At 40.9% G+C, this 12,082-nt stretch overlaps 1 protein-coding gene across 3 annotated transcripts in view; it reads right to left on the bottom strand.

Moving 5' to 3' along the window:
* PCSK5 (proprotein convertase subtilisin/kexin type 5) overlaps positions 1-12,082 on the bottom strand; it is a 507,981-nt gene that overhangs the window by 197,510 nt on the left and 298,389 nt on the right. For all 3 annotated transcript variants that reach the window (XM_055426904.2, XM_088837941.1, XM_088837942.1), the window contains exon 12: positions 10,939-11,127. In XM_055426904.2, the coding sequence (XP_055282879.2) occupies positions 10,939-11,127 (189 nt within the window). The remainder of the gene's footprint in view (positions 1-10,938; positions 11,128-12,082) is intronic.

Below are 12,082 nucleotides of genomic sequence, written 5' to 3'. Positions count from 1 at the left end.
TAAATGGTTCCCACCCTGGTCTCTTCATTTTATGCAGGGCTGGAATGCTCATTAATTTCATGTGGACATAAAAGTTGAGGAGAGGAATTAAAATGCAGCCAAACACGATCACTGCATTTTGCTAAAAGAGTTGATGAGGAGAGAAATAGACACTGATTGTTGTTGTTTCAACTAGCTGGGCACTGACTTTTCTAATCCCACCCTTTTATTTTTATTTCAATTCAATACTTAATCTATTCCCTATCTTTAGTACTGTACTGTTTAAAAACCTTGTGCTGTCTGCATATAACAAAAGGCAACATAGGTAGCAGATGAGATTCATGTTGCAAAAAATATACTTGCTCAAACCAAGTGTCAAACCATTGGACACTGCTATAGAGATTCTAATTGTGTGGTTGTTTATCGGCTAAGAGGTCCAGTGCTCTGTCTGAATGTCTGTGCTCTGCCTGAATGTCTGTGCTCTGCCAACAGTGAAGAAAACAGACACATGTCAGCAGTATTAGTGTGGATCAGATGTTAATAAAGCAAGACCAGTGTGCTGAAAGCTGGAGTAGATTAACTCCATGCCTGTGTCCATATCTCCTATTGCAATGAAACCCTGTTCTGTCAATTTGACTTCATAATCGTGTGCTCACTGAAATGATATATGCATGTGGTGGCACAAATTATGTAGCCAGTTATTAAAATGGTGCCCCACAGCCATATCCCTGTGAGCGGTTTTCAAATAAATTGCTTGGATGAAACGTGGTATAAAGGACTGCCATTAAATGTAGTACATCCTTTTGAGGGTTACTTAACTCAGGAAATAACTCATATAATTACTATAAGCTTTTTTCCTCCTCTTTCACTTAAAAGAGTCAGTCAAAGTGTCAGGGCTACCACATTCTTCTATGATGTTATGGCAACTAAATAATAAGACATTTTATAACTACTGACAGCTATATGTTATCATATTATTATTTCCCAAATGTAAATGGATATTAATTTCATAATCATCCACAACTTCCTAGACAGTATTTGTGTTCACTACAGAATTAGACATTAATGGAATATTTTGGGAAATTCTTTTTTCTTTTTGTTTTCTGTTTTTAGTGCTTAATCACAATTTAACACAAAGCTGATAGAATGCATAAAGCACTCATTTGGCTCAGTTGAAACTGAGCTTTTGATTTTCTTTAGATGCTTGCCTTTTGTAAGTTTTAAATAATTTGCTTCTGAAATAGGTATTTAAAACATACTATTAAGTTTTTTGCTCTCTCCTAAATCATTTCTTTAAGAAACGTTGAGAGAAAGGTACTGGTTCTAGAAGTTTGGAATACCTAAAAACACAAGTTTCAAAATAAACTTTCAACATGTACACTATTACTAACTTGCTGCTGCTGCTGCTAAGTCACTTCAGTCGTGTCCGACTCTGTGTGACCCCACAGACAGAAGCCCACCAGGATCCCCCGTCCCTGGGATTCTCCAGGCAAGAACACTGGAGTGGGTTGCCATTTCCTTCTCCAATATGTGAAAGTGAAAAGTGAAAGTGAAGTCGCTCAGTCATGTCTGACTCGTAGCGACCCCATGGACTGCAGCCTACCAGGCTCCTCTGTCCATGGGATTTTCCAGGCAAGAGTACTGGAGTGGCTTGCCATTGCCTTCTCTGATTACTAACTTACCAACCCCCAAAGGCATTCATCCTTGTGGGTACATGATAAGTACTTGTAAATAAGTACTTATTTAATCGTCTTAAAGATTTATTCTTTAATAGTAGGCTTTATCTAATATCTGGTTTACATTATAAATGCCTTTGTAAGTGACTTTCACAGCACCCAGCAGCATATTGCTCACAAGTCTTTTGGTGACATGAAAATAAGAAGACTGTGCTTGAAAATGTTGGGTGATCTTTTAAATCGGTGCTATTTAAAAATGTGATCTCCGGACAGGTCAGGAAGCTTCAGTGTCACTGTGAGCTTATGAGAAGTGCAGATCCATGGGCCTCTCCCAGACCTTTAGAATCAGCCTCTGTGGGAGAAGGATCCAGTCCTCTCTGTGTGATAGTCATTTGCAAGGTGTTTTGAAAAGCAGTGTGTAGAACATCAGTTGGCCTGTATGGAAGATAAAAATTTTTTCACACAGATTTGTTTTCAAAGATACAGCCTTAAAATACCTGCCTATGGTGTTAAGGAGAGATCAGGGGTGTGGGGGTGGGGTGGAAGGCAAGTGTATGGTATGACTATAAAAGGCACCATAAAGGATCCTTGTGGTGATGGGAATGTTCCTATCTTGACTGGGCCAGTGTCCTAGCTGTGATACTGACCATAGCTCTGCAAGATGTTACCAGTGGGGGAAACTGGGAAATGGGTACAGGTGATCTCTGGCTACTATTTCTTATAAATGTATGTGAATCCAAAATTAAAAGTTTTTTTAAAAAACTGTATTTGCCTATATAATAAATAAATAGAATCATTCTGAAAAAAAAAAAAAAAAAAAAAGAAAAGCACTGTGTGAATAAGGGTTAGCCCTTAAAAGTGCTTACTATACTAGGAGCTTACTGTATTATCTTATTTACTACTTGTAACAGACTTGTGAGGCAGATACAACTATGTCTATTTTCTAGATGAAAAAAATCACTTTTCCAAAGTTGAACATAAAAATGGGTGACATCAAGACCACCCCAGCCCTAACTCCAAAGGCAGTACTGTCTTTTGAATAAAGAAAGAAGTTTTTTCTCATGGTGAGGCCTTGCTGGAACGTGAAACTTCCACAGCAAAAGTGTAATTTTGGCAAGTCATACCTGCATTTATATAGCATGACTTTGCAAAATGTCAGTAGTCTGTCATTGAACATTTGGGCAGTGACAAAAATATTCAGGTAGAAACACAACAGTTAAAAACAGTTAATTATAGAAACTATAGGTTGTGCAGATGAGAAAGTATACCTTCTTTCCACTTAAGACCATAATTAGAACCAGAGATACACATCTGTAATCAAATTTAGAAAGAAAGGCAAAGTTTCAGCTTTCAGTCAGAGGCCAAAATCTAGAACAGAGAGTCAATATAGCTAAACTAAATCTAAAACTCAATGAGTTGAAGAAAGTATATGGGTATTTAGGGACGAAAAAAAGCAAGGTTTTTATAATTCTGACAAATGCAGTAGAAGGAAGAATGTGATAGGACAGGCTTTCTGTTGGAAAATTTGTAGGCAAAAGTTGAACATGTGGTCATATAAGGGGTAACATCTCAAGTTGCTTTAGGAATGGACTTGTGGACACAGTGGGGGAAAGAGAGGGTAGGATGAATTGAGAGAGTAGCACTGACATATATACACAACCATGTGTAAAAGAGACAGCTAGTGGGAAGCAGCTGTACAGCACAGGGAGCTCAGCTCAGTGCTCTGTGATGATCTAGAGGGATGGGGTAGGGGTGGTGGGAAGGAGGCTCAAGAAGGAGGGCGTATGTGTATGCACATGGCTGATTCACACTGTTGTACAGCAGAAATCACCACAACATTGTAAAACAATTATCCTCCAATTAAAAATAAATTTAAAAAATAAAAGGAAGCTCACTACAACAATGATGAAATATAGTTGCTCTTGTATCTACCATAAAGGGATCTAAGCCCACCTAGGTTCCCCTACCCATGCCAGATCCCCACGGTCTCCCTAGAAGTAAAGCATTTGTGCTGATTATTTGGTTTGATTTTTTGTTAGGCAGGGTGGACAGTCCAGGAGGAGGAGCAGAAGGGTGGGAGGGCAGGAAAATAAAAGGGAAGAGAAGGCACTAACTGTCCACTCCAGGATGGCTCTGTTTACCCACTAAATCCTCAACCTGACCTGCTAAGGGTGGTGCTGGGGCTTGCCTGCTGGGCTGATGGGGCACGCAGCTCGAGTTGGACTAGCTGTGAAGGCTGCCGAGTGCCTTCCAGGGCTCAGCACCTGCAGATGCTCCGGTAAACCCTGCTTCCTGGAACAGCTGTTCTCCACAGGAGCTCTAGCAAGTGCCCAGCAGCCAGGATGGGGAGGCACTGAGGGGCTCCAGACGGCCCACATGGGCAACATGTTCAGCGACTTTGCAAAAAAATCTGTTCTTGAGGAATTTCCATGGTGAAGGGCTGAGAAACACTGAAGACACTCCTTCCTGAAATGTCGAGGAAAATAAGGACTTTTGGGAAGCTAACCGTGGCCCCTTTGTTTTTGGAATTTACCGTTATGGATAGCATTTTCTGGTCCCAAGACTAGGACACAGGTTTTTCAATACCAAAATGAAGATAATAAGGGAGGAGGGTTGCTGTCCCCTCAGCTTTCTTCCTAGCTTGTTCTCCTCGTCTGAGTGTCTAGGTAAGGGAAGATGCGTGCCATCATTAAGGGGAGATGACACTGAGTGAGCCTTGGATTCTGAGTCTGAGCTGGACCTCAGCATCCTTCCTTCTCACAGAGGCCAATGCCCAGTCCACTGTCAAGAGTCGTGCCTCATGGAGAAATAGGAGAGGTCAAATAGGGATGACTTTGCCACCAGAGCTCTAACTCTTCATCTCAGATGGCCCCACGAGGAAAACTTTGTGTTTAAAGCCTTTCAGAATTCCTGTCTTTTAACTGCACAGTGTTCTTTGTTTTACATGGTCCTCCTCAGAAATACTGACTTCTCTGAAAGAAAGATAAGTGTCTAATATGGGAACTATTGTCCTCAATAATAATCTCTGACACACAAATAAAATACTTAGGAATAAACTTAACCAAGGAGGTAAAAGACTTATATACTGAAAATTATAAAACATTAATAAAGGAAATTGAAGATGAGTCAAATAGAAAGATATCACATCTTTTGGATTAGAAGAATTAATATTGTTAAAATGACCATATTCTCCAAAGCAATCTACAGGTTTTATAAGGTCCCAATCAAATGGTGGCTCAGACAGTAAAGAATCTGCCTGCAATGCAGGAGACCTGGATTTGAACCCTGAGTCAGGAACATTCCCCTGGAGAATTGAATGGCTACCCATTCCAGTATTCTTGCCTGGAGAATTCCATGGACAGAGGAGCCTGGCGGGTTACAGTCCATGGGTCTGCAAAGACTCAGACACAACTGAATGACTAACACTTTCTATCAAATTACCCATGACATTTTTTTCACAGAACCAGAACAAATAATCCTAAAATTTATATGGAACCATAAAAGGCCCTGAATTGCCAAAGCAGTCCTAAGGAAAAAAAACAAAGCAGAAGGCATAACCCTTCCAGACTCCAGACAATACTACAAAGCTACAGTAATCAAAACAGTGTAGTGTGGGCACAAAAACAGACATATGTATCAACAGACTAGAATAGAGAGCCCCAAAAATAAACCCACACATCTACAGTCAATTAATCTTTGACAAAAGAGGCAAAAATATACAATGGAAAAAATCTCTTCAGCAAACGGGGTTGGAAAAGCTGAACAACTGCATGTAAAAATCAATGAAGTTATAACACACCCTCTCATCATACACAAAAATAAACTCAAAATGGCCTAAAGACTTAAACATAAGATGTGACATCATAAAATTCCTAGAAGAGAACATAGGCAAAACATTCTCTGACATAAACCATACCAATGTTTTCTTAGGTCAGTCTCCCATGGCAGTAGAAGTAAAAACAAACAAATGGGATCTAATCAAATTTACAAGCTTCTGCACAGCAAAGGAAACCATAAACAAAATGAAAAGATAACCTACAGAATGGGAGAAAATACTTGCAAATGATGTGACCAAAAGGGCTTAATTTCCAAAATATGTTAACAGCTCATAAATTCAAGAACAAAAAGAAACAACCCAATTGAAAAATGGGTAGAAGACCTAAATAGATATTTCTCCAAAGAAGACATACAGATGGCAAATAGGCAGATGAAAAGATGCTTAACATCACTAATAGAGAAATGCAAAGCAAAACAACAATGAGCTATCACCTCACATCACTCAGAATGGCCATCGTTAAAAAGTCTAAAATAACAAATGCTACAGAGTGTGTGGAGAAAAGGGAACGCTCCTACACTATTGGAGGGAAGGCAAGTTGGTGCAGCCACTGTGGAAAGCAGTATGGAGGTTCCTTAAACTAAAAATACAATTACCATATGATCCAGCAATTCCATGCCTGGGCCTATTTCCAGAAAAAAACTATAATTCAAAAAGATCATGCACATCCCTATGTTTGTAACACCACTATCCACAATTGCCAAGACATGGAAAAAACCTATATGTCCATTGACAGATGAATGAATCAAGAAGGTGTGGTATATATACCCAGTGGAACCCTAGTCAGCCATGAAGAAAAACAAAATAATGTCATTTGTAGCAACATGGATGGACCTAGAGATTATCCTACTAAGTGAAGTTAAGTCACAAAGAGAAAGGCAAATACCATATGATATCACTTATATGTGGAGTCTAAAGTATGACATAAATGAACCTATCTATGAAACAGAAACAGACATAGACTGCCCAGTAGAAAGAGGGGTGAGGGACAGATGGACTGGGGATTTGGGATTAGCAGATGCAAACTATTACATATGGAATGGATAAACAACAAAGTCCTCAGTTTAGTTCAGTTCAGTTGCTCAGTCATGTCCGACTCTTTGCGACCCCTCACAGCACGCCAGGCCTCCCTGTCCATCACCAGCTCCCAGAGTTCACTCAAACTCATGTCCATCGAGTTTGTGATTCCATCCAGCCACCTCATTCTCTGTCGCCCCCTTCTCCTCCCGCCTCCAATCCCTCCCAGCATCAGAGTCTTTTCCAGTGAGTCAACTCGTTGCATGAGGTGGCCAAAGTATTGCAGTTTCAGCTTCAGCATCAGTCCTTCCAATGAACACCCAGGATTGATCTCCTTTAGAATGGACTGGCTGGATCTCCTTGCAGTCCTACTGTATAGCATAAGGAACTATATGTAATATCCTATGATAAAACATAATGGAAAAGAATATAAAAAAGAAAGTGTACATATGTGTGTGTGTATACATAACTGAATCACTGTTCTGTACAGCAGAAATTAACACAACACTGTGAATCAACTATACCTCAATTTAAAAAAAAATTAAAAATCTCTGACATACAAATTCCTTCTAAACCCTGACCTGGTCACCTTTTCCTTGAGGAAAGGTATTAGTGCCCAGCCCAGCAGGCCAACTTGAAGGCCACCAGGAGCAAAGCAGACCTTCCCCTCACCACTTGCCCATCCCTTGTTGATGCTTCTTGCCCTCAGATCTCAATCCTGGGAGTGTGCTTTGAAACAGGGCCAAGGTGAGAGGACACAGAAGCCTCTTTGCTGGGAGGTCAGAGACTGGGAAGTTCTGAAGAGAGATTTCCTCTTATAAAATTAAAGTTTTAGAATATGCCAGAAAGAAAAAAATGCCAAAAGAAACCATCTTGCCTTAGCTAACTCAATAGGAGGGATTCCACTAGTGTCAAGTACAAGGATGGGGGAGCCAGGCCCTGGAAGGTGGCCAGACTGGTTTGGGGACCAAGTGCAGCTGTTTTACATTTAAAAGGTCAGATGTTCATAGCAATGTTTTGGGGGAACTGTGGGCAAATGAATTCATAACATCCTTTTACATCCCTATCTCCAGTCCCCGCCCTCCACTCCATTTTGTCTACCATTTTTTGGGGGGTGGCTACTTATTTTCAGTGCTGAGGTGGAAGATAGACAAAAGAGCAGCACTTTAAGAAATGCTCCAGACCAAGAAGATGTACTCTGCATGCAGACCTTATTCCTAGGGGGTCCCTATAGGACGACTAAAGGGAACCATAAGATGGGTCACCGAGCATCGAAACATGCCTGTTACTTTTTTTGACACAAGTCAGGCAGCACGTTGGGGTTCAGCACTTTGCAAAGAGCAAAGCGGATGCCTGCTGTTGAAGAATTCATGAGGAACTGGAGCCAGTGACACTGTAATTCACCAAATGCCTGTCTTGGAATCTCTTGCTTCTCTGCTCACAAGTTTCCTCACTGAAGTCATTTCCAGGGAAGCCAACAAAAAATATTGAAATACGCAGAATATCCCAGAAAGGCTGAAGGGACTGTTTTCCAAGCAAACAACCGTGGGTGGACCGTTTTTCTACAATGGAGGGGGCTCCAGGGAGAAGAGTTGCACATGTGTGAAGCCAGCCTTTGTACTTCACTGGGGTCACCTGGATACTCCAGATTCAATGCAAATAAACAGCAGTCAAGAAAAGAAAAAAGAAGTCAAGAACAAGGTCTTCCCTGGCTTCGGTAACAACAGCTGACGTGATCTCCCTTAAATATAGAATTGTGCATCTGAAGGCCTTGCTTGCTGAAGAGAAGCCTCAGGCAGGTAGTAGCAAGACCTGGCAGCAGCTGAGATCCCTGATTGCACAGGGAGGAGGGCAGGTCCAGCGACTGGATGCCAAAGCATCCTTCAGTTTCTCACAGCTGCATATACTGATCCTGGCAAAGTTTTACTTCATAGAATACGAAGCCCAGGTTACCTCATGCCCTAAAGAAAGATGTTAGGTTTTAGGGATGAACACAAGAAGACTTCCAAGAACAGAAATAAAATGCAATGAGAGACTCTAGAAATGCTCTTGCTTTCTCTTTTTCTTACTGTTCTACAGCAGATGAATTTGGAGATTTTGAAAAGCCACTGAGAGTTCCTCAGTCTTACTTTCGGCTCTGCAGGCCTGCATTGGACTTGGCCCCTCAACTCGTCTGGGCTGTTGTCAGTGTCCTACCAGGGATCACCGCTGCCGCGGACACCTGGCATGTAGACAGGTGGCCCTGTCGACAGAAAAGTTTGACTTTCATTTGGACTGTATAGGCCTTTGACAGTAAGGTTTTTGCTCCTATTAAATGTTCCTCTTGGAGAAAAACATCAAATTAAGGAAACTTTTAGGCTTCTCACTTTGTAGTTTGGAACCATAAAGGGAATAGGGTGTATAAGAAAACCTGGCCTTTCCCCATCTGCTCCCACTTGCTGACAAGTATCCCCCACCCATGATCCCAACCACTCAAAAAGCCAATGGAGCAAAAGAAAACTTGTGCTAGAACATTCTGACCTTTCAGCAGGATCCTGGAAATACAATTACCTGTTGGAGAAATGTTTGAAGGGAGTGGAGAGAATGGAAGAGGCTACAAAGAGAAAGTGAGTGTTCCCTTGGCCAATAAAGACTAAAGGGCCAACCTTTAAATAGTGGTTAGGAAACTACTGCCAGCCCTCAAACTAAATCTGGCCCTTGGGCTGTTTGTATAAATAAAGTTTTATTGGAACACAGCCATGCACATTCATTTATGTTGTTTACAATGACTTTAGCACTCTAATCGCAGAGTTGAGGAGTGGTAACAGATGCATGACCTGCAAAGCTTGAAACATTTACTAACTGAGTCTTTGTAGAAAAAAATAGGCCAAAATCTTTTTTAAAACAAATAGAATTTCCTTTAACTTTGGAAAGTGCTCAGGCAAGAGCATTCAGTTAATCTGCAACAAATGCCAGCAGACATTTAGGGGCCAGGAAGACCATCTCAGAGGCGTAGAGTCAGTGTTCTGCATTTCTTTTATAGGATAAAGAACAACAGTTGGCCTTTAACTTTTCTGTGACATCCTTTTAATATTACATAAATCTTAAGTGTTATACTGTTTCATGCCAATAGATTCTCGGCAGCTCATTACTCTGTTTATGTGTGGGCAGTAAGAGCTATGACCATCTCATCATGACATCTAAGTGGCGCCCCTCACTGAAGTTCTTAGGGTAGTAAGAAATTAAAGAACAGTTGTATATTTTTAATTTTTTTTTTTTAAATCTACACCTAGGAGTGGAATTGCTGGGTCATATGGTAGTTCTATTTTTAGTTTTTTGAAGACCTTCCATACTGTTTTCCAGTTGCTGCACCAATTGAGATTCCCACCAACAGTGTACAAGAATTTCTTTTACTCCACATCCTCGTCAACATTTGTTATTTGTATTCTTTTTGATGACAGCAGTTCTGACAGGTGTGAGGTGATAACTCATTGTGGTTTTGATTTGCATTTCTCCTGATGATTAGTGGTATTGAGCATCTTTTCATGTACCTGTTGGCCATCTACATTTCCTCTTTGGAAAAATGTCTATTAGTTCTTCTGCCTATTTTTTAATCCTGTTGTTATTCAAGAAGATAAGTAGACCCCAATGTTCATAGCAGATTCTTTACAATAACTGAGATATGGAAGCAACCTAAGTGTCCATCGAAAGATGAATGAATAAAGAAGCTGTGGTATAAGTGTGTGTGTGTGTGTGTGTGTGTGTGTATATATGTATATATTGGAGAAGGAAATGACAACCCACTCCAATATTCTTGCCTGGAAAATTCCATGGACAGAGGAGTCTAGTGGGCTACAGTCCATGGGGTTGCAAAGAGTAAGCTACAATTGAGCACATATATGTATATATACATACATCTCTATATAGATACACACATACATACATATATACATGGAATATTACTCAGGCATAAAAACAATTTTTGTCATTTGCAGCAACATGGATGAACTTGGAGAGCATTATACTAAGTGAAATAAGTCAGAGAAAGACAAACACTGTATATCTTACATGTGGAATCTAAAACTATAATAAACTAGTGAATATAACAAAAATGATGCAGACAGATATAGAGAAAAAATTAGTGGATGGGGTTGGGAGTGGTAATATATAGGTGGGGGAGTGGGAGGTACAAATTATTGGGTATAAGACAGGCTCATGGATATATTGTACCACACAGGGAATATAGTCCATATTTTGTAAAAACTATTAATGGAAAGTAATTTTTAAAAGTTGCATAAAAAAATCATGATTTTATAATATTTGTACATGCACAATCTTCAACTTGGTAAAAAGTAAAAAAAAAAAAAAAATGAAGAACTGCTGATTCTTTATTCTTTTTCCGGCTTAATGAGTAGCTGAGTGCACACTGATGGTCAGGGGCCATGACTGTACCTGTTGGCCAAAAGCTGGGACCTGGTTCCTGAGGGCGAGGTCAGGTAGATGGCCAGGTCGCCCCTCCTGGGGTGGGTGATGGTGATGCGCACGACAACATGCTCCAGGTAGTTGACGTGATGGTTGGGGTTGTCGGAGCAGCCTGAGGCTTTGTAGATGGAGCGCACTGCACTGTTGGGGCGAATCGTCCTGCAACAGAGAGAAGAAGTTTGAGCAGAGTGCACAACAGAGCTCAACTGAGTGAACCTGCAGGCTTGGCAGGACTACATGATGTAAGATAAGCAGCGGGTTCTGCATACTAAAGGACCAGTCCCTCACTCAAATGATTAGGTTGCCTAAAGGAGTAATCCTGCTTGGACTGTGAGAACGATGTAAATGAGAGGAATGGAGAATTTAAGGTGTCTTTGATCTTCATGAAGGTAGTGGATATCGATCTTGTTAAAACAGATTACTAGGCTCTGGAACTGGAGTTCCTGGGGTGGGTCACGAGTGAGCATTTCCACCAAGTTCTCCAGTGACAGTGATGTTGCTGATCTATGGAATCCACTTTGTGTACCACCAGTATAGGGGATTTGCGGACTACTATGGCCTTAGTTCAAATCCCTGGTCTAAAATTTTCTTGCTCTATAAACTAAGAAGAGCCCACTCTTCCTCTTGCCTACAAGGTCCTGTCTTCTTTCCAAACTTCCTCCTGTACCTCTGTGCCCTCTGAAGACTGGGTTCCAGCCACACCAGCACTGGTTTGAGTTCTGGGATAATTCAAGTTTCCCAGCTCAGGGACATTGGATATGCTACTCTGCCTCTAGTACTTTTTTATTGCTGTTCCTATGGCTGACTCTTCTTTTTTCATGATCAAAGCTTAAATTTCTTTTTTTTTTTTTTTAATTTTAATTTATTTTATTGGAGGCAAATTACCTTTCATTAATATATTGGTTGGTTTTGCGATACATTGACATGAATCCGCCCCGGGTGTACATGTGCTCTCCCTCCCGAACCCCCCTCCCACCTCCCTCCTCCCCATATCCTCCCCCCATGTCATTCCCCTGCACCAGCCCCAGGCATCCTGCATCATGCGTCGAACCTGGACTGGTCACATATGCAAAGCTTAAATTTCACTCTAAGCCAATCATTGAACCATAGGAAA

Source organism: Moschus berezovskii, chromosome 7, assembly GCF_049115385.1.
Source record: "Moschus berezovskii isolate FMDL1 chromosome 7, NW_MosBer_1.0, whole genome shotgun sequence".
NCBI lineage: Eukaryota > Metazoa > Chordata > Mammalia > Artiodactyla > Moschidae > Moschus > Moschus berezovskii.
The sequence above is the reverse complement of the archived record's forward strand: the minus strand, read 5'-3'. Positions and strand labels throughout refer to the sequence as shown.